We start from the raw sequence: 23639 nt of genomic DNA, 5'->3' as shown, positions 1-23639 counted from the left end.
TACTAACTTCATTGGGACGAGGCCTTTTGAGAAAGCATTTATTCGTGCCAACTAATTGATTATAATTGAATTCTTTAGTACAAAACATCTCCAAAGTTTTAATAAATAAACACAAAAACCACAACCATACTGTAACTAGTCACCAGACAAGTTTGTTTCACAAACTATCACAAAACCCTCAAACATCCCGAACTCAAAAGAATAAGATATAGACACACTAGTCACTCGGACAAGTTTGTTTCACAGACTATCACAAAACCCTCAAACATCTCGAACTCAAAAGAATAAGATATAGACACGTGTATTGTCACCAACATTCCTCGTCATGTCATATTACGCCCTCACTTTTACTTGAAAAAAAAAAGAATTTGAATGGATGAGTATTAAAAACACTTTGTAAGTAATGTTTTCATTAGGGGTTAGATATGCATACATGCGCAACAAAATATACGCCCTCACTTTTACTTGAAAAAAAAAAGAATTTGAATGGATGAGTATTAAAAACACTTTGTAAGTAATGTTTTCATTAGGGGTTAGATATGCATACATGCGCAACAAAATATATGGTATAATTGAGAGACATGAAATTATTAAAAATTGGATCACATGTCAACTTACTTTGATATAGGATCGTTGAGCTTGATCCACAACAAACCATGTAGACCCAGACATCAAGCATGCAAGCTAGTGATCATACACAAAAATTATAGATCAATCAATTACGATTCTAGAGGTACAATTAACTCGGTCAAATGGACAAACAATTGTCAATTCATATTTATAACTAATTTGAGCATACCGAACCAAATTGTTGGATCGATCAAATTGAACCAATATTGACACGACTTTACGTTCAATGCACAACTCCTCGTGATGCAACCACGAAGAAAGAGACTTGTCACGAACGCACGACCGCCCGATGAAACGAACATTACCAGACCGGATATTGTTTCTAAAGAGGTCACCTAAACATATAATTAAAATAATTATATTTAAAAGTATCAAATATCAACAAATGCGGGGATAGCTCAGTTGGGAGAGCGTCAGACTGAAGATCTGAAGGTCGCGTGTTCGATCCACGCTCACCGCAATTTTGTAATTTCTGATCTGTTTTGTATCTGCTGGTCATGGGCCGATATTTGGACCACGTGTAAGTCCTTTTGTGGGCCGTGCAATGTGAAAACGCCCCAATTATTATTATTTTTATTTTTATTATTATTGTTATTATATTTTTAATAAATATCAATTTATACCAAACTTTTATTTCTTTAATAATTACTTATTTTATTGTCATTATATTTTAAACAAATATCAAATTATAACTATGATGAAATGTTTACTATATTTTTAACAAATTACATATAAGTATTACCACATATTATATATAACGACATGTTTATTATATATACAAATAAAAGTTGAGGAAAACGACAAAAGTTTAAATTTCCCGACATTGATATTGAAGCCTGTTTGGTTCCCAACATACACTACATAAATAACACCACATACTTGAAGTAGCATTTACCTAGTTTTTTTCTAATTACTATTAATTAAAATATTGCATTTCCATTGGTTTATAAATATAGCACCTGCAACCTTTATATATATATATATTAGAGAGAGAGAGAGAGAGAGCTAAAATGATCTGACAAAAGCACGAGGAAACAATCTTGGCAGAAGTGAGTACTTTGTCTTCACAATCAGTGCATATATCCCATAACAGGGGACGTGAATCACTGCTAAACCAATGTACCTGTAGGGAAAATGTCACACTTATCAAATATATCTATGTTATAAAGGTATTTTCGTAATCTATTAGCTTAAGTTTTTGAGTTTAGAAGTAGCTTAACACGTTCAAGATATGTACATTATCTTTTTCGTCAAGAGCCGCCCTCTCGAACTTGTGCTAATTCTTTTAACCAAAAGTGAGGGGAATGTACTATCAAAAACAAATCATAGCTTTTAGAGTCCCACAACAGCTAATCAAGGGGTTGATCACAAGTTTATAAGAATGCATCTTCATTGGTATGAAGCCTTTTGGAGAAACCAAAAGCAAGGCCACGAGAGCTTATACTCAAAGTGAACAGTATCATACCATTTGGAGGTTCGTGGTTTCTAATATGGTATGAAAGTCATGCCCCTTAACTTAGCTATGTCAATAGAGTCCCCAAATGTCGAACAAAGAAGTTGTGAGCCTTGAAAATGTAGTTAAAAGTGACTCAAGTGTTGAACAAAAGGTGTACGTTATTCGAGTGCTCCAGAAAAGGAGTTGAACCTCGATTAAGGGGAGGTTGTTCGAAGGGTCCATAGGCCTCAGGGAGGCTCTATGAGGTAATTTGTTCGAGGGGAGGATTGTTGAGGATGGTTAGGAGAGGAGTCCTACATCGGCTAATTAAGGAGTTGACCATAAATTTATAAGTACGAAATACATCTCTATTGGTACGAGCCCTTTCAGGAAAATAAAAAGCAAAGTGATGAGAGCTTGGAAAGGGGTGGTTTCTAATACATGGGTGGTAGCAAAGTATGAATTCTATGCTGAAATTCCTACCCTGTAATTTATTCACTAGTGTGCATTATATATGTGTGTGTGTATATGTATGTATGATATCAAAACAAATCCTAACTTGTCAGCTCAAGTTTTCAAGTTTAGTGGCAATTTAACGAGAGCGTCACAGCTTACCAAAGAGGAGCCCAAGGTGTACTGAGCTCAAGGAAAGGATATGGCCACCTGAGGTAAGTTAACAGAACTCTTATTATTTTCTCTCTTTTGAAAGATACTAAGAGGAAAAATCAAGAAGACGAAGCAACTGCATACCAATTTACACAGCACATGTGCACGGTCCATTGGAAGGCGACATAGAGACCGCCGAAGGCCACAAAGTATGCAAAGCCACCCAAAGGAAATGACTGCAAAAGCGCAGCATCTCGGTTGAGCATGAACAAGAGATTATGATGAAGTTTTGTTCCTTCTTGAACGTGTGATACTTACAAGGCTATTGAGAGCAGTGTCTCCAAGAAGAAAAACAGCATTCAGAGCGTGTATGCTACCAATCAACTGCCAAGAACAAATACACAAATGGAATGGAGGTCAAGTATGCAGTGGAAACTAGAATGTTGCACTATATTAGTGTAAAATGAAGAGAGTTTTGAAGGATCAAACTGTTGTTCTATTAATCTCATTCAACATAAATGTAAGCTCAACAAAAAAGTATGCATTAGTTCAGCGATGTCAACGAAGAGAATGGTCTAAACAAATGCACATTTGAACTTAAGCCCATCGCTAGCAGATATTGTCCGCTTTGGCCCATTACGTATCGCTGTCAGCCTCACGGTTTTAAAACGCCTCTACAATGGAGAGGTTTCCACACCCTTATAAGAATAATTTGTTCCCCTCTCCAACTGATGGGAGATCTCACAATCCACCTCCCTTGGGGTTCAGTGTCCTCATGGCACACCGCCCGATGTTTGGTTCTAATACCATTTGCAACGGCCCAAACCCACCGCTAGCAGATATTGTCCATTTTGACTCGTATGTATTGCCGTCGGTCTCAAGGTTTTAAAACACGTCTACTAGGGAGAGGTTTCAACACCCTTATAAGGAATGTTTCGTTCTCCTCTCCATCCAACGTGGAATCTCACATACTACAGGCATAATCGAATTGACTAAGGAAAGTTAATACACACCAGGCTGACTTGGAAATTTTCACCAAGTAGAAATGGCACGAGAAGGCACCAAAACACTACGTCGGTTAATACAGAAGCGCCTGCTGCTGCCTGCAAATGCATAAAAAGGTCGTGCAAAAGCTCATAGAAAGAAGGAGAAAACGAGTGCAATGAGGCACGTATTTATATTGTCTCTTTTAAGAGAATGAGAAACAACTTTCATTAGTAATGAAATAATACAAAAGAAGAGCCAAGAAATCCCCACGGAACCGTCGATGAGCTTACAATTTGGCGTAAAGATCAAAAGAGGGAACTTAGAGAACTCTTTACAGAAAGAAGTTCAACTTGATAGAGTCCAATTTTTCTATCTTCATGAGCTATGATGTATCAACCAATCAATTTAGAATGAAGTATTATATATACACTCACAAAACAAAAGAGATATATTGAGGACAAACACAAACATATAACAACCCAAGCCCACCGCTAGCATATATTGTTCGCTTTAGCTCGTTACATATCGCCGTCAGCCTCACGTTTTAAAACGCATCTGTTAGGGAGAGCTTTCCACATCCTTATAAGGAATGTTTCGTTCCCCTCTTCAACCGACGTGGGATCTCACAATCCACCCCCCTTGGGGGTCCAACGTCCTCACTGGCACATCTCCCAATGTCTGACTCTAGTACCATTTGTAACAGCCCAAGCCCACCGTTAGCATATTTTGTCTATTTTAGCCCGTTACGCGTCGCTGTCAACCTCACGGTTTTAAAACGCGTCTATTAGGGAGAGGTTTCCACACCCTTATAAGGGATATTTCGTTCCCCTCTCCAACCAATGTGGGATCTCATAATCCACTCTCCTTGGGGGCCAGCGTTCTCGCTGGCACACCACTCAGTGTCTAACTCTGATACCATTTGTAATAACCCAAGCCCATCGCTAGCAAATATTGTTCATTTTAGCCCGTTACGCCGTCAACCCACGGTTTTAAAATGCGTCTATTAGGGAGAGGTTTCCACACCCTTATAAGGAACGTTTCGTTCTCCTCTCCTACCGACGTGGAATCTCACATAACATAACATATTGTGTTAAAAAATTTGAGGAAGTACAAAAGATCATAGTGGAGAGAAAGGATTTAGAATGAACCAGATATGTCATTTGCATCAGAGTTCCTAAATATCCTGCTTTCTCCTGAAACTCCTGTTCAACATATTTGTTTTGCACCTTGATGGTATCCACTTTAACCCTGTCTCCATTATTTTTCAAAGGTTTTTCCATGAGTTTAACATCCTCCTCATTTTTGGACTGGGTTTTCCTTGAAGGATACCAATATCCATATGCAGATACAATGGTTCCCAGCTGCAAAGTACACAAGAACAACAAGTTCATAAAATTTTGCAGCCAAAATAACCAATATCAAATGATTTGGAAGCACTCTACACAAAAATTTAGGCACTAAATTGAAAGTAAGCTATATAGACCAAATTCATAACAGACATACCGCAAAATAGATAGCTACTAATGCCATAGTCCACCTAGAAAAACCAGTTTCACAAAAGAAACAGAACATTAGACAACAACCAGGAGCTCTAGCAGCAAACTTAAGCAGGAAAGTGAACTTACTGAGTGTAGAAAAAGAAGACAAAGGGTCCATGTAAGGCCACAATCTCATACAGCAGTTGAACACAGCAAACAAAAGCAAAAGCCCTGTAAAGTAAAAGCCATAAAGGGCTAAGGTGCCTCCAGTGAGTAGCCCACAAATCACTGAGAAGCAAAGGCTCAGCCATTGATTTTCGGATAAATTTCACAGCAAAAACACAGGGAATGGCGATTATCAGACCACAAACAGGCACTTGCCATCGGATCCAATACCGCCATCCTTCTTGGACAGGCGATTCGAACATTTCTGAGACGAATCGAAGAGGAATCCGCCGACCCCTCGCGATGAAAATCCTTGAGGATTTTCGAAAGGGGTGTGGGAAATGGATGAAGGGTGTGTTTGATATCAATAAACGCAGGAAGTTGCAATTCGTATACCCAATCAGTAGATTCAGCAGCTCTGTGCAATTGTCGCTTCCGTAGTGGTTGACCTGATTGGATTCAATTAATATAATTTCTAATTGAATTTAATAAGTTAATAGTAATTTATTAAGATACTTCCAAAGTTTCACGATCGAGGTGTCATTAGCCTTATTCTTTTAGAATTTGACATAAACAAATGTTTGCACACTGACTCATCTCAATCATCGATCTCAAGTTCTTTTACTTCATTTAGAAAATCTTCTGTCCTACAACTAGTAGGAGGTGAGAACGACCCTTATTCCTCCGTCTAAACTTGAGCTAGGTCAGTCATAGGGGTTTTTTCAATCTAATCTAGAATCAAGACAAACAAGCTTTACCTTAACTATGTATAAGGTGTGTAAAGCCTCACTGTGGTGGTTGCACGTGACTAAGTCGAGAGGGATGTCCTTTAGTAAGCTTGGTGGTAGCTCAAGTCCATGGCTCTCTAATCTAGAAACTGTATCCAAGCTTTGTGGCTAGTTGGCACTCTTTGGACTTTTCAGACTTAGCCACCTGAAACATCTAAGTAACTAAAGGAAGGGAAATCAACCAAAACCAGCGGTGGGGAAAGATGAGAAAACTAGGCGGATTTATCAACAGCGAATTTCCCATACATCTCGAGACGCCTATCAAAAAGATACTCTGAAGACTCTAGGATCAAGGTATCATTAACCTGGTTTTTGGAATTCGACATCATGAAGTGTTTTCACGTTGTCTACTGACATCGACTCATCTTAATCTTGAAGGAAGAGATCGATGATCCCAAGTTCTTTTACTCCATTCATAAAGTTTTTTTCGTCAGGCGACTCGTAGAAGATGAGAAGGGCTTTTACCACTCCGTCCAAATTTGAGTTAATCTAGTCTAGAATCAAGATCAAACAAAGTTTTACCTTAACTATGTACAAGGTACGTGTGAAAGCTCGGACTGTGGTGGTGGATGCATGCATTCCCAACCATATGCCACTTTATGGCAACAATTGTGACTTAAAAACAATTTAAAAGTATATAAATTTTAGTGGGCAATTAAGGTCTAAAAATCCGCAGTAGCACAATTGATCAATTTCTTTGGGTGAAATTCCAGGTTCAAATCCTGGCTGCGGAAGTCTTTTTTAGTTTTTTTTTTCTATTTTTCTATTTTTTTTTTTTTTTTCTATTTTTCTATTTTTTTTTTTTTAATAGTAAAAGAAAAGCCCAAGTTTAATTATATGGACCAACTCTAACAATACAAACATTTTAAGTATAGAACAAACCATATAATTTTGAGTATAAATACAGTAATAAGAAAATGTAATGTTTTTAATTATAGTGTAAGATATTCCATTCTTAACCATTTTGACGGTATTCTAGAGAAAAAAATTCATTACATAATAATAATAATAATAATAATCATTACCCCCAAAAAACGCTTTAAAGTATATAAAATTTAGTTTGCATATCCCAACTAAAATCCGCAGTAGCTCAAATAGTAAATTTCAGTTGTGAAATCCAGGTTCGAATCCTGGCTGCGGAAGCTTTATTTTTTCTTTTTCCAATTTGGGCTTTTGGGCTCAAAACAAAAGCCCAAATTTAATTACCCTTGAATTTATGACTGTGAAACAGCATGGTTGATAAAAGAAAAAAATAAAATAAAATAAACTCCACAATTATCTTTCAATTACCTATGTTGAACAACATATAAAAATAAACTTTTGAGAAAAAATTACAATTGGAGTTCAAAATCCAATCAAACTGAAATATTTTAATTATAATCACGGATGGGCTTAGAACTTAAATATTTTAACAAAGTTATATGTTTTTAGTTGAGAGTGAATTAATTTGTCGTTTAATACACTAAAAAATACACATATTCAAAAATAGGAAATCATAACTTTGAAAATAACGGATAGAAGGAAAAATAAAGAAAAAAATTTGTAGTGATGGAAGACTTTATTCATCAAATTATAAAATTAGTCTATTTATTATAATCAGATAAACTTTATACTATTTTAGACTCTCATTGAAGTTTCTTTATTTTGTTTGGTTGTTGAAATAAATTAGGGTAAGAATTATAGAGTATTGAACCGTTTTAAATTTATTATTTTCAACTCAGAATATACTACCATTCGATAGAACTGTACATGAGACTTTTATCTTACAACTTTTCGTCAAAAGAAAAAAATAACGATTTAGGTATTAAAATTTATTATATTTATATTTTGGTTGATAAATATTAAAAAAAATAATGATATATTAAATTATTTTTAAGTTTGAAAGTATTAATAAAAAAAATTGAATATTTATTAAATTAAAAATAAAACTTAAGGGTATTTTTTTTTTCTTATATTTTAATTTATAATATAAGCCCAAATTGTTGTTTATATGAAACAAAAAGAAAAGGGGAAATGAAGACAAAAAAAAATAAAGACATGTATTATTAAAGGAATTCAAAAATTTGAGTTGGGTTAATTATAGGGTTATTTTCGGTCTAGTCTAGAATCAGTTTCGAAAAAAGTTTCACCTTAACTACATATAAGGTACCTGTAAAAGCCCGGACCTAGGTGGATGCATGCATTTCCAATCATATACCACTTGACAACAATTGTGACTTAAAAACAATTTAAAAATATATAAATTTTAGTTTGAATTGAGTTTTAAAATACCAGGTTTAAAGTTTTTTTTTTTTTTTTTTTATTATCATCTCAATTTCGTCTCGAAGAAATTTCTAATAAATTAAATTTAAAAGATTGAAAATAACTCATCTTGATGACCAAACAAAATAATAATAATAATAATAATTATTACATAAAATCTTAAAAAGACACCGTTTAATATAGTTTTTGAAATTAATAAATAGTTTTAGATAATTAATTAACTGTCTACAAATTGAGATCGACCTATTTAGGTCATGGTTTTTAGTATATATTTTTACTGAGATTTTTTAAATTATCAAAACTATTTTTTTTATTTATAAAAATTCTTAATAAATATAAAATAATATTTTATGAAACTGTTGTTCGTCCCTTACAAGTTCAACCATAATGGTTGTTCACCGGTTTCAGTCACTGATCCCTAGTCCTAGTGGTTGGTCAATGATCCATGGTTTTAGTTGGTAGCCATTAGTCATTGATCTTAGGCTTTGGTATCGATTTTCAATCCTATTTCATTAATAATCAAGATTGGCAACCAAAATCGTTGACCGAAGACCAGCTCTAACAACCAATCCAAAGTATAGAACAAACCATATAATTTTGAGTATAAATACAGTAATAAAAAAATGTTACGTTTTTAATTATATTTTAAGATGATTCCATTCTTAACCATTTTGATGGTATATATAATAAAGTTTTTCACATACCTAACAATTCGTCAAAAAAAAATTTCATTACAGAATAATAATAATCATAACAATAATCATTACACCCAAAATGTTGTTTAAAGTATATAAATATTAGTTTGCATAATATAACTAAAATCCGCAGTAGCTCCAATGGTAAATTTCAGTTGTGAAATCCAGGTTCGAATCCTGGCTGCGGAAGTATTATTTTTTCTTTTTCCAATTTGGGCTTTTGGGCTCAAAAGAAAAGCCCAAATGAAAAAAAGTTTAAGAACAAACCTTAGATAAATAAAAATATTTAGATTGGAATGGACTATTAATTTTTTAAAAATATTATTTTAATTACAATAAAATTATACAAATGTTTGTATGTATCTATTTAACTCCATAATATATTTTATTTTATATTTTATGGTTGAGTTAGATTGAGTCAATTATTTAATATATTTGACGGTTGAGTTAAGTTGAGTCAATTATTTAACAAGAGTTATTTGGGCTGAAAAAATTTACGATTGGAGTTGAGTCTAAAAAAAGTACTCCAACAAGATCCAATCAAACTGAAATATTTTAATTATAATCACCGAACCACCTTAGATCTTAAATATTTTAACAAGGTTATATGTTAATAGTTGAGTGTGAGTTAATTTGTCGTTTAATACACTAAAATAGACATAGGAATCATAATTTCGTGAATTACCAAATTTGTAGTGATGAAAACTTTATTGATCAAATTATTCAAAATTAGTCTATTTATTGTAATCAATTAAGAAAGATTCTCATGATCGAAAAAATATTGCTTTATTAGCTTTTTTATTTATATATATTAAGGTAAATTTTTTTTAGGGGAGAATTTAATTTTTATTTGGTCGAAAAAATAATTTAATCAAACTATTCAAATTACATTCAAGTTTCTTTATTTTATTTGGTCGTTGAAATAAATTAGGGTAAGAATTATACCGATATAAATGAGAGTATTTAAAAGATAACATATATATATATATATGAACGGTTTTAAATTTATTGTTTCCAACTCAAAACATACTACTACACGACAGAACTGTACATGAGATTTTTACTTTATATAATTTTTCGTAAAAAAAAATTGATTTGGGTATTAATTTATTTTATTTATAGTTTGGTTGATAAATATTTTTTTTAAAAAATGATATATTAAATTATTTTTAAGTTTGAAGGTATTAATAAAATTTTTGAATATTTATTAAATAAAAAACAAAACTTAAAGGGTATTTTTTTTTGTTATATTTGAATTTATAATATAAGCTCAAAATTGTTGATATGAAACAAAAAGAAAAGGGGGAAATGAAGACATAAATAAAGACATGTATTATTAAAGGAATCCAAAAAGGTGCCTTTTTTGCAAACATCATAAAATATATGCGCGTTTTGTTTGAATAAGAATAGTTATGGGGTCACAATTTTAATTAGCCTCAAAATTGGGGGTACCCAATCAATGCCGCACTTCACAGGAAAATCATTAATAAATAATAATAATAATAATAAAAAGTTGGATTGGGTCAAGTTATTATTAATTAAAAATTAGATTTATTCAAAACATCGGAAATTTCCTCTCTGTATTTTTCGAAATAAATAATTCAAATATCAAACCTAATTTGAATTTTATTTTCCCCCAAATTTCTAGGTTTGTTTTGAATAAATATTATAATATTTAGTGGTTGGTGTATTTACTGTATTATTATTTTATATTTATTGTGGTTATTTATTTATTTAAAAATATATTTTTGGTCGTTGAAATCTAAAAATAATAATTTAGAGTTAGAAAGAACGGTAACGGCTCCGTTTGACTTATTTCATTTGGATTGGATCTTGTTCGACAATTTCAAACCTTGTTCTACCATATTCGACCCATCTGAAGCTGTTTGTTATACTTTCAGAGACATTTGAGGTTAATATGATAACTGTTATGTCAATTTAAATTGTTTTTAACCAAAATTGAATTAATTAATATCATTAGATGAATTAAGTTGTTTATTATGCTTAATTTGGTGTTGTACACCCACGTAGGTTGAGTTGGACGTTGAAGGGCAGGTTCAAGTTAGTATTAGAAACAATTAGTAATTTGTTTAGATCAACCAAGTAAGTGACGTTACTATTAACTTTTACTATTATCTAGGTCAACCAAGTAATGTATTATTATTTTTAACTCTTTTAAAAAATCATCTTACTATTAATATATAGATAAAAACTGGGAGGTATATATTGATTTTTTTAATAAAAATATTAATAAAACTAAAATACTAACCATATATAAAAATATTAATATTTTTTTTTTAATTTATAAATATTTTTTAAAAAATACAAAGTTTATAGATATTTTCATGGAATAAATATATATTAATATTAAAGATATTTTAATATTTTTAAAACACCAGGGACATTTTTGGAAAAAAAATATAAATTTGGATGATATTTTCTATAATTTAATCTTATTATTATTATTAGTTTTAGAAAATAAAGAGTTAATTATAAACTAAGTATAGGGACCAGTCCCTAGTTTTAAAGTCTATACAAAGTGTCATGATTAAATTTAGACCTAAATTTAAAATTTTTTTAATGAAAATTTAATTTAAATATATTATGCAAAATTAAGAATAATATTAATAATTTGTAAAAATAATTTAAACAATAAAAAAAAGGAAGTAGGTCCAATAACAAAAGGTGAAAAGTAAGTTCCGTATGTCATTTATTAATTAATTAAAATAAAATAACAAAAAAAAAAAAAATTATAGCTATATTTTTTCAACCAATTTGGGAGTTTCAATTATTACACCCATCAAAACATTTGAACATGAATTATTTAATTAATTTAACCTATATCAATTTTCAACTTTTCTGTGAAATTACCCTTTTAGCCCTCATAATTTAAAAAAATTAAAAACTAATTTTTCTTTAATTACTATAAAACATTGATTTGGAAGTATAAAATCTTGGGGTATATAGGATCGGGTTAACTCGAAATTTTGGGTTAGTTAGGTTGGTGACCCGAATAATTGAAATAGAATTCATAACCTAATTCAATCTTTGGACTTAACCGGGTAGAAAGTTACGTGGTTTAGTCGATTGAGAGACGTTTTGAAAGGTTTAAAACAGTTTGTTGTTTGGGGTTGGAAGTTGAAAGTTGAGAGGAGGGTAGAGAGACCCAGCCATGGCCATTGGAAAAGAGTGAGGGGTAAAATGGTAATTTGGTACCTTTGGAAAAGAATGGAAAAGTGGGGACGGGGAGGTTTGAATGGTCAAAAAGGAAGAGACTGTGGAAAGAAGAGAAAAGTAAAAAAAAGAAGAATGGACATTAATTAATTAATTAATTAAATTAATTAACAAATATATATATTATTTTATATATAAATAAATAAAAATGAGAGCTTTGAATTCAGGTCTGTCGTTTCGTTGACTGTCAAAACAGCCAAAAAGCCGAAGGCAACACCAATATCCACCCAACTCACAGGCACCCATTTAACAAATACAAACAACCCCCCAAAAAAGCATTCTCATTCCTTCCCCTTTCTCTCTCTAAATCCCTTCTTTTATCTTTCCAATTTCTTCAAGGAAACCAGGAATTCCCCCATTTGCACACAGAACAATCCAAGTTTTTCTTCTTGTTCTATCGTCTTCTTCGTTTCTAAGACGATCCGCTTGCAGAAACCCGTTTTTTGGACTTGGGTTTTGTCTAAAATTTCTGATCGGTAAAGGGTTTCTTCTGTTTTCCCCTCTTCTTTAATGGGTTTCATTTTTTTCATCTTTTCTTTGTGAAATAGATCATGGGTTTTGCTTTCTTCTGTTTTTTTTTCCCCCTTCTTCATTAGGGTTTGTTTGATTTCTGCATGTTGTTCGTTTTCTCTGTTCTGAAGTTTGGGATTGCTTGAAAGTTTCGATTTCTGTGTTTGATTTTGCCTGAATCTCGTCGAAATCGAATCTGGGTGACTTTGGATTTAGATTTCTTTTTCTGTTTTACTTCTCGTGATCCGGCGGAGGCGATGGAATCGCCGCCAATGGCGGCGGATTTCCAGATTTCTGTCCTGGCCGGGGTTTAGCTAGGTTTTGCTTTTCTCTGGCTCGTTTTTCGGTTTTTAGGTTTTGATTAGCTGTAGAGCTTTAGGAAACGACATTAATGTTGGCTGATATGATGATGTATCCTTGTATGTTTATCCCCTTTTGATTGAAATTTCTCAACACAAGATGACCATTTTGCTGTCTAGGCTGTGGAACAACATGAACTTGTTGAATTTGCTCTCAAGAGGGTGTATTAATCTTATAATTTTCATGGGCTAGAGCTTTGTTCTGTTAAAATATCTGTATAATGTTAATCTTTTCTTCATCCCTTGACGCTTCTTGCTTTCCTTTTTAAGATGGACCCTCTGTTTTGTTGAACAAATTTCTTGGAATACTTTTGTACCTGTCCATGTTATTTGCTTCTTCTTACAGCTTTCCGACCGTTGCAGGTTACATCTATAGATAAGTGATTGTATTCCGAGATAAGTACGTTACGTTTGAAGGATATTTGCTGCATATACATCGAAGCCAATGACATCAGTAAGCGTAGTTCCTGATTCTGTGATAAGGGATCACGGTGGGAGTACAATTGGCGTTGACAGGTTGCCCGACGAGATGAACGATATGAGAATTAGGGATGATAAGGTACCCACATTTTGTATTTACTTTGATCCTTTCCATATAAGGTTGAACAATATTGTTTTTCTGATATATATATTTGGATTAAAACAGGAAATTGAAGCCACCGTTGTCGATGGAAATGGTACCGAAACAGGCCATATAATTGTAACAACGATTGGTGGAAAGAATGGCCAACCAAAACAGGTGAAGGCCGAGAAACTTATTCTTGAGACTAATGTAATTTAACTTCCTTTCTGATTCCTTTTCGTTTAATACTTGTTTTAGACCATCAGTTACATGGCCGAGCGTGCTGTAGGACACGGTTCTTTTGGAGTTGTATTTCAGGTATGAACAGTGGATGGCTTTTTGTCGTTTTTGTTTTTACGAATCAAGATATATTATAAATGTTACTTTGCAGGCAAAATGCTTGGAAACGGGTGAAACCGTTGCAATAAAAAAGGTTCTTCAGGACAAGAGGTACAAGAATAGGGAGTTGCAGACCATGCGTCTTCTAGATCACCCAAATGTCGTGTCGTTGAAGCACTGTTTCTTCTCAACGACTGAGAAGGATGAGCTTTATCTTAATCTTGTTCTTGAATATGTCCCCGAGACGGTTCATAGAGTTATCAAACATTATAACAAGATGAACCAAAGGATGCCGCTGATCTACGTGAAACTCTATTTTTACCAGGTTTTTGCCGAATAACGTTCTTCGTTTTTGTGATGAACTCGGCTAATGATTCTTTTTGAGAATAACTTTCTGTGCCTGCTTTAACATTCTTAATTTTCTTCCTTTTTCTTTCGATGCAGATTTGCAGATCTCTTGCATACATTCATAATAGTATTGGAGTATGCCACAGAGATATAAAGCCTCAAAACTTACTGGTTCGTGTTTGTTCTATCCCGAGCGTTGATTACATTTTGATGAATAAGTTGCTGATTCTTTTCACTCTCCTTTCGACAGGTTAATCCACACACCCACCAACTCAAGCTTTGTGACTTTGGCAGCGCAAAAGTCTTGGTTCGTTTCCTTTTTCGACAGGAATATACTCGATTTGTTTCGTGATCTGCCCGACATTGAGACTAATTTTGTTTACATCTTGGCAGGTTAGAGGCGAACCAAATATAGCTTACATCTGTTCTAGGTACTATCGAGCACCCGAACTTATATTTGGTGCGACAGAGTACACTACAGCCATCGACATCTGGTCAGCTGGTTGCGTTCTAGCTGAATTACTGCTTGGACAGGTTTGTCGAATTTCTCACATGACCATTGTATAACTATTGTTTCGAGAAACAATTTTAAGAAGTGTTCTGGCATTGTTTTCAGCCGTTATTTCCCGGTGAAAGCGGAGTCGATCAGCTTGTTGAGATAATCAAGGTATTACGAGCTCTGTTTGCGGTCGTTTCGGTTGTTTTGTGTCACACTTCAGTGGTTTACTGTTGATATCTCTCTTGCAGGTTCTAGGAACCCCAACTAGGGAGGAAATTAAGTGCATGAACCCTAATTACACAGAATTTAAATTCCCCCAAATTAAAGCTCATCCATGGCACAAGGTACTTGAAACTGTGTGTGTGTACATATATGTTACCTGTTCCCCCTGTTAAGCAATTTACCAATTTACCCTTGTATACGTCCTCGATTTCAGATATTCCACAAGAGAATGCCTCCAGAAGCCGTGGATCTCGTTTCGAGACTACTTCAGTACTCTCCGAACCTCCGAAGCACAGCGGTAAGTAAAAGAAAGATTCTAAAATGAATGTCAGTCATTTGGGTCTCTGATGAATAATCTGGTTCACATTTGTACAGTTGGAGGCTTTGATTCATCCATTCTTTGATGAACTCCGTGACCCGAACACTCGTCTTCCCAATGGACGTTTCCTTCCTCCATTGTTTAACTTCAAGGCTCACGGTAACGACCATGGAACTATTCAAGAATTACTCAATGATGACCGATCCATCTGCAGATATATATATGCCTAACTTCAATTTATTTCAATTTTGTTGCGAATCAGAATTAAAGGGAGTACCCCCGGAGATGCTCGTGAGGCTTATTCCAGAACACGCAAGGAAGCACTGCAATTTTCTCGGGTCGTAAGGTGGTCGGGTATTAAGACACATAAGGGTGTAGAAAGTAGTAGGTAGCATAAAATGAAAAATGGAAGGCGTATTATTTGTTATTTTGTTCCCCGTTTAATTTGTTCCGATGCCCATATTATTTTTTCATATGTATCACCGCGGTCGTGGTTGTGGTCGTGGTCGTGGTCGTTTTCCCTGTAGAAATCAGGTTGAGAAATGGTTGTGGTGGGTATGTTCTTAATACCTTGATGATGGATAGAACAACAACAACAACAGCAGCCCTTGATTTGTAGTTAACAAACAGATTGTAATTCCTTATTGCAAATGAACATAACCTTGGAATATGCTCACCACCAATTTTGCCACTACAATTACCACCATATCATCAACATTTCTTCACTTTTACTGTTCCTACTTGAATTTAATGCAAATTTCTTACTTATTTACTGTTTCTTCAACAACTTTTTAACTTTTTAGCTTAACTTATCCTGTTCCTGCCAACATGTTTACTGTGGTAAATTTCATTTTTTTAACGGGGAGGTTTCGTTTCTTCAAAAAAAAGAAAAAAATCGATGATTTTGCTAGCGTAAGGAAACGTCAAAATGGGGTTATGGATGGTGTAACAATTTAAGTCTCTACCTATCACATATTGTCACATTTGGACCTTTTCTTTCGGGCTTCTCCAACCGATCACTACTCCATTCGAGGCTCAAAGTCTTCATTGACACTTATTCCCTCTCCAATCGATGTGGGGATCTTAAAGCACCCGTAAAAAGGGGGGTTTCGAATAAAATAAAAAGAAACTAGGTATGGTGGGAGGCCAAAAGTGGTGGTGGTGTGGTGAGAGAGGCAGCCGACCTTGTCTTTGGTCCCCTATGCCATGACTTATGACACTTTCGGCTTTGCTTCTAACCTACTTACCCTAATTTCTTGTTGCTTTCTGCCTTCTAGACGTTTATTTACGAGCGTTTTAGCACAAATATTTTTAATTATAACCACTTTCGATGCTAGAAACGCTTTAGAATATTCTTTTATCTAATGCAAGTGACAAAATGCTTTTGGCATGCTAAAAGTATTTTCAAGCATGCTCGTAAAGTACACAAATATACTTTTCTTATTTAAGAGACAAAGGTCTAAAAGTTCTTGAAATTGATTCTATCAACTATATGGTACCATAAGTACTCGAGTTCTTAAAGACCCATTATTTTTGTTTAATATTATGTTTGGTTTAAATTTAAAAATACTTGATAATAAAGCGAAAAACCATTCAAAGAAGTAAATGCACCGTGCTTGTAGTTTAACTGGTTATATATTTATAAGTTTCTTTTTCCATCGGCTTTATCTTTACCAAATCTTAGTCGTGAATCTCTGTTTATACAAATAAACGTTTTTGTTGCACCATAATATCGTAAAATAGTTTAATTTATTTAGTGAATATTAGGCAAATAAATAAATAACTTTTATATATAAATGAGATCCTATAATTTTAGACTTTAGAAGCCGTTAATGTTGACCCAACCGACAACTTTTTCTTACAAAAAAACATATTAAAAACAAAAGAAGATTTTGTGAAGATTTGAGTTTATAGCACATTTTAAGGTTAGTTTTTATGTAATCCATGGAAATATATATATATATTCGACTTTTTTTTTTCTAAAATTAATTGATTTATTAGATATAAAATTAAATTTTTTATTTAATAAATTTAGAAATCACAAGTCCTAACACGTGAATTATTAAATTAAATAATTTTTATTATGTACATGTCATCCTTGCTCGATTATGTGTGTGTTTACCTATGTTTTCTTATGTATTTATATGTGAATCTTGAAAAATGTTTATAAAAGAAGAGCAACATCGTTGAAAGTTAGCTGCCTACCCAGTCCAAGTCCACCACTAGCACATGTTGTCTGCCTGTTATATGTTGTCTGCTTTAGTTTGTTATATGTTGTTTGCTTTGGCTTGTTTCGTATCGCTGTCAACCTCACAATTTTAAAATATAAGGAATGCTTCGTTCCTCTATGCACGGTTTTAAATCGCCTTAGGGGAGTGATTTCGCACAAGGAGTATAGCGTCTTCTCTCTCTCGGGAATGTGTGGGTGTTGCAGATCTGAGGACAAAGAAATCGTTTGGTGGTTGAGGGAGTGTGTGTCAAGGGACTTTTGAAGGGAGCGTGGGTGGTTCTGTTGCGAGATCTCTGGCCTCGTCAGAAATCTCGCGATTTTTAGGACGATACCTATTTTTTTTCTTTATTTTTAAAAAAACTAATTGCTCTTACGGATGGTTATACTCTGTATAATTATATCTTGTACACCTTAAATACTGTTATTCTAAGACATAACAACTTGTTTATGATTCAATCATAAATTAAGTCATTTTCAGGCTAGTGAGAGGGTTGTGCCCTAATGTTTAAATCACGAAATTAGAATTTAAAGGAATTACTCAGTTATTTACATTATACGAAAAGAATTGAATTTCGTATTGTGAGATCATCTTCCAAACTTCCTATTTAGTCAAGTTTCTGAAATCATAGTATTATTGAATCAAATATAAAAGTCACTCGAATCTATAGAAATCAAATGGCGAGCCCTCACAAGTAGAAATTCATAACTCTCCTTAAGGTTTTTTAAAACACATCGACTAGTAAAAGATTTCTACACACTTATGAGGAATGGTTCGTTCTGCTTTCCAATAGATGTGGGATCTCATAATCTACCTCTTTTCAGTGCCCAGCGTCCTCGCTGACACACACCACCTAGTGTCCATCCCTCTTCAAGGCCCAGTGTCCTTGCCGACACACCACTCGGTGTCTGGCTCTTATATCATTTGTATCAGCTCAAACCCAACTTTAGCATATATTGTCTTCTTTGGGTTTTCCTTTTCGGGTTTTCTCTCAAAGTTTTTGAAACACGTCTGTTATGAAGAGATTTCCAACTTACAAGGACCCGGACTCTCGATAGTTCTTAAAATCGAACAAAAGTTGAAATAAAAACAAAACTTAGTAATTGAAACCCTAATGGCCCTTAACTGAAACCAACGGGTGGCATTAAAGAAAAGAGGAGCCAATGGCATGGACTCAAAGTGGTGGGACAAAGACTGAAAAAACAGGGAAAGCAAGATAAGGTCGGCTCGGCATGCAGCAGCTTATAAAACCCAACCAACCAACCAACCAACCAACCAACCAAACAACCAACCCACCTTCACTCTATTATTTTATGGCTCAACAAAAGAGCACCCACTGAATGGCCATTAGGCCGCAATGGCAGCTCTGAAACCCACATAATGCTCCCTCCATTAACCCTCTTTTACTTAAAAAAATATTCTTCTCTTCTTTTGCCTTAGAATCTTTTGCTTTCTTTCATCATCTCCAAACTCCACACTAAAACCTATGGCTCAATTCAAATGGTCGGTCCCCTAGGAGTGTTCGTTCGTATCAATAGAGATGTATTCCTTACTTAGAAATCTATTTATTATTCCCTTAAAATTACCAGTTGTGAGACACCCTCCCAACCATTCTCAACGATCCTCGTTTCGAACAACAAATTATTCTTTTTGCTCAATTTATTTGTTTTGACATATTTCGATCATGGCCGGACATGATTGCCCTTCTCCTTCTAATATATAATCATCATTCTCCATGTCCATTTTATCCAAAATTTCAGTTTCCAAAATGAACTCTTCTTTTTGTTCCTTTGCTTTGTGTATTACACTCATAATCTTCTTCTTTCCTGTTCATGGACGATGGCATAACCATGCAAAGAACCACAAACATTCTCACCATCATCACCATTTCACCATTTCACAACCTCCTTCTCCTTCTCCTTCCTCTTCCCCCGAACCCGCGAATCCTCCCGACGACAACGACGGAGGGTCATCTTTCAACGCCACCGGCTTTTTCGACGTACGTCATTATGGCGCCATTGGAGATGGCACTACAGACGACACGGAGGCCTTCAAGATAGCATGGGACACAGCCTGTCAAAGCGACAACGACGACTATACAGTTATTCTTGTTCCATATGGCTTCTCGTTTATGATCCAATCGACAATTTTCACCGGGCCGTGCAAACATGGCGTCGTGTTTCAAGTTGATGGCACTCTCATAGCTCCAGACGGGCCCGACGCTTGGCCGAGGAGTTACAGTGCTCATCAATGGCTGGTTTTTTATCGAGTTAATAACATGTCGCTTCGAGGAAACGGTGTTATTGACGGGCGAGGACAAAAATGGTGGGATCTTCCCTGCAAACCCCACAGAGTAAGAGACATGACATTGATACTATGATGTTTTTTGAACATAACTATGAGCTTCTAATTATATTCCAATTTTCAGGGAGGAAAGGGAAGAACAAAGGCAGGCCCTTGTGATAGTCCAATTGTAAGTTAATTCAAGTCCAATTCTACAAAATGTTGTTGTTTATGAGCTTAGAATATGAACAATTGAAAGGGTTTTTGCAGGCCATAAGATTCTTCATGAGCACAAACTTGACCGTTGAAGGGCTTAGAATCAAAGACAGCCCACAATTCCACTTCAGGTTCGACAATTGTAGAGATGTTTATATTGATTCTCTTAACATAACAGCTCCTGCTTTGAGTCCAAACACTGATGGAATTCACATTGAGAATACAAATGGGGTTCAGATACTCAATTCAGTTGTTGCCAATGGTTAGTTGTGATCAAGAACATTGTTTTTTTATCATTTTCTTTGCTTTTTTTCCACGAAAATTGTAAATTTGGGTTGAATTTTTTCTTACCCAGGTGATGATTGTGTTTCAATTGGTTCGGGTTCTTATAATGTTGTTATACGAAATATTACGTGTGGACCAGGTCATGGAATTAGGTAACATCGAAAGCTTATTATAATTCCGTCCTCTATTCATTACTAGAAATAATGGATACGATAGCATACAAAAAATGTTATTGTAGACTTTTTATAGCGTTTTATTTGTATGTCGTGACAACCTATGTTATTAAAAGTCTGAGACTTTTTATGTGAAGACCTCACATTGGTTGGAGAAGAGAACGAAACATTTCTTATAAGGGCGTAGAAACCTTTCACCACGCGTTTTAAAAACCTTGAGGGAAAGCCCGGAAGGGAAAGCTCAAATAGGACAATATTTACTAGTGATGGGTTTGGTCGGTTACAAATGATATCAAAGCTAGACACCGAGTGGTGTGCTAGCGAGGATGCTGGCCCCTAAGGTGGGTGAGATTGTGGGTGTGTAAATCTCTCCCTAACATACGCGTTTTAAAACCTTTAGGAGAAGTTCACAAAAGAAAGTCTGAAGAGGACAATATCTGCTAGCGAGTTTGGGTTGTTACATTTTGTTTTTATAGTTATAATAGATGCTATGATAGCGTATAAAACTACTTGTTCATACGCTCAACGTCCATTGATCTTTTCCATCTCCAGCATTGGCAGCCTAGGCAATCACAACTCCCGAGCATGTGTGTCAAACATAACAGTTCGAGACTCAATAATCAAGGTCTCAGACAACGGTGTTCGGATCAAGACATGGCAAGGTGGGTTTGGATCCGTAAGAGGAGTAAGTTTCAATAACATTCATATGGACAACGTTAGGAACCCGATCATCATAGACCAATTCTATTGCCTCAACAAAGGGTGTCTCAATCAAACCTCAGCCGTGGTTGTATCAGACATAAGCTATATTGACATCAAAGGAAGTTATGATATTAGAAACCCACCAATGCACTTTGGGTGCAGTGATTCTATGCCTTGTGTGAACCTAACACTTGCAAATATCGAGCTTTTTCCTTCAGAAGGTGACATCTTTATGGACCCATTTTGTTGGAATGCGTATGGGGACTTGCAAACCCTAACAATCCCTCCACTTGGGTGCTTGCTTGAAGCCTCCTCGAGGTCTATCTTGGAGACTCAAAGGGATTATTGCTAACCCATTTGATAGAGCTACTTTGTAACATATGTAGACATGTCTAAGGAGATGTGTTTTTTTAAGAATATCTTCTTCAAAATTAATCAATTATAAATAATATATTACATCTTTGTCCCTCCAAACGTGTTGTCAATGGCTGCATGACAGGTATCGCAGTCTTGCTTGTCCAAGACATGTTGTCCATGGTTGATGCCCGTTCCAAACCCCTTTTACATGCTTTCATCCTAGATAGGTTTTTACCCTTTCATATTGAATCAGTACGGGGTGTATGACCGTTCATTAAAATCGTGCCTACACTTGCAAGTGCTAAAATCTCCCAAAATGTACTACAAGGGGATATGACTAATTGTCAACTTCTCCCTACCCGTATAGTTATATACTGTTAAGCCGTTGTTGTTGCCTTTGCTTGCATGCTATATAACACTGTTTTCAATCTCTCACTGAATCTTGCTTTCAAACTTTTCTTCGAAAATCTCTTTACTCCGGCTCTACATTCTTCTTAAATTTGGGCAAGAGGCTTTTATATTATATATATATATTGAAATTTAAAACTAATCCAAAGATTTAAAACCGTTTTTATTTATTGGTTTTACTCCAATAAGGTAGCTTTCTCGTGCAGAGATGTACATTTAATTCGTAAGTCTCAGCTCTAAATGAGATAGGAAATTTATGTTTAAATTCGAGGAATGAAAAAGTAAGTCACGATGGAAATGACTTCCCTCGTCCTGAGTTGACCGACCAACGAGAAAATAAAATAAACAAAAAAGAAAGAGTAAAAATTTATTCAAATTGTATGTGAATGAACAATTTCTAGGTCTAATTATTTTTCTAAAAACTTATTAAATATTATATTATATAAGTATCGTCCAATTTTAATATTTACTATAGAGCTTTTTAAACCATTAGGAACTAAATTAAAAATTATATACCAAAATATTGACTAATATTTCACAGTATATTATGTGTTAATATTATAATTATTTAAAGTTTTATTTAATTGTGATTAGGTATTAAGTTAAAACATATTGGGACTTAATTAATATTTCATTGATCGAGTCTTAACCATTTTTTAATTAATTATCTATCACATGAATCATAAACAATATTAAATGCGTCTTTTTTCCTCCCTTTTTCATACTAAATGTAGTCCGAACATTGAATTTTTTATATACTCGTATCAATCTCTGAAATTAAAAATTTTCAATAAATATTAAAATTTACCTTTGTTTTTTTATTTTAAGCCCCGTCAATTTCAACCTATGTTTTATATAACTCATTCAACAACGAATATTAGAATATCTTCATTTACAAGATTCAACAACGAATATTAGAATATCTTCATTGAATTTTTCACATTATTTGGCAACAATTGGTTAATACATTGATTTTATTTTTCGGTTTTTTTTTTTAATTCATTCAATAATTCATTCAATTGAATATGAGAATATCTTTCTTTAAAAGATCCTTCCAACAAACAAAATCTATAAATAAATAAATAAATAAATAAATAAATAAATAAATAAATAAATAAATATGTCAGTGAAATTAAAAGTTAAAAATATTACAAAATTTCATGTAATAATGTAATAATGTCATAATATTTAAAATTATAGAAATAAATTGTTATTTAAAAAATGGCGTATAAATGACCTGAGAAGCGGTTCGGGTCATTCCGGAAGCATCCAGGAAAGTGGAGGTGGTTAGGAATCGAGAAAATTTCCCCCAACGTACCGAAATTCCAAGTCGTTTTTTCTTTCGGTTAATTTTGTATAAAATTGGTGTGAATTTGCAGAACTCAATCGGAGCGAATGGAGATTTCAGGGAAGAGGAAGAGGAAGAGGAAGGAGAGTGATCGCATTGACAGCGACGACACGGAAATCGAAAAGTTCAGCGAGATCGTCGACAATTTTCGTGCTCCGTACAACTGGTTTAGGGCTAAAATCACCGGTTCTGATTCTCTAA

At 34.2% G+C, this 23639-nt stretch overlaps 3 protein-coding genes and 1 non-coding gene across 4 annotated transcripts; 3 read left to right on the top strand and 1 right to left on the bottom strand.

The window, feature by feature from the left end:
- Window positions 1–1017: 1017 nt before the first annotated feature.
- TRNAF-GAA (transfer RNA phenylalanine (anticodon GAA)) lies at window positions 1018–1090 on the top strand. The gene has a single exon. It is a non-coding gene; the product is annotated as a tRNA-Phe (tRNA).
- A 343-nt stretch (window positions 1091–1433) lies between these two features.
- On the bottom strand, window positions 1434–5730 carry LOC111791525 (uncharacterized). Its single transcript, XM_023672907.2, has 8 exons — window positions 5284–5730; window positions 5162–5195; window positions 4807–5019; window positions 3685–3774; window positions 2990–3055; window positions 2816–2907; window positions 2681–2728; window positions 1434–1753 (listed from the first exon to the last, which is right to left on the bottom strand). The coding sequence occupies exons 1-8, from the start codon at window positions 5562–5564 to the stop codon at window positions 1636–1638; spliced, it is 942 nt and encodes a 313-aa protein (XP_023528675.1). The 5' UTR covers window positions 5565–5730; the 3' UTR covers window positions 1434–1635.
- Window positions 5731–12513: 6783 nt separating this feature from the next.
- LOC111791370 (glycogen synthase kinase-3 homolog MsK-3) lies at window positions 12514–16108 on the top strand. Its single transcript, XM_023672673.2, has 13 exons — window positions 12514–12756; window positions 13513–13708; window positions 13796–13888; window positions 13970–14029; window positions 14103–14375; window positions 14495–14569; window positions 14649–14705; window positions 14792–14932; window positions 15015–15065; window positions 15146–15241; window positions 15334–15417; window positions 15495–15597; window positions 15701–16108. The coding sequence occupies exons 2-13, from the start codon at window positions 13595–13597 to the stop codon at window positions 15781–15783; spliced, it is 1230 nt and encodes a 409-aa protein (XP_023528441.1). The 5' UTR covers window positions 12514–12756; window positions 13513–13594; the 3' UTR covers window positions 15784–16108.
- A 3323-nt stretch (window positions 16109–19431) lies between these two features.
- On the top strand, window positions 19432–21885 carry LOC111791872 (polygalacturonase At1g48100-like). Its single transcript, XM_023673374.2, has 5 exons — window positions 19432–20019; window positions 20095–20139; window positions 20220–20427; window positions 20521–20602; window positions 21176–21885. The coding sequence occupies exons 1-5, from the start codon at window positions 19435–19437 to the stop codon at window positions 21675–21677; spliced, it is 1422 nt and encodes a 473-aa protein (XP_023529142.1). The 5' UTR covers window positions 19432–19434; the 3' UTR covers window positions 21678–21885.
- The last annotated feature ends 1754 nt before the right edge of the window (window positions 21886–23639 follow it).

The sequence above is a fragment of the Cucurbita pepo genome, chromosome 3 (genome assembly GCF_057944985.1).
Source record: "Cucurbita pepo subsp. pepo isolate OVF chromosome 3, ASM5794498v1, whole genome shotgun sequence".
NCBI lineage: Eukaryota > Viridiplantae > Streptophyta > Magnoliopsida > Cucurbitales > Cucurbitaceae > Cucurbita > Cucurbita pepo.
Note: the sequence above shows the minus strand (reverse complement) of the source record. Positions and strands in the feature narration are given on the sequence as shown.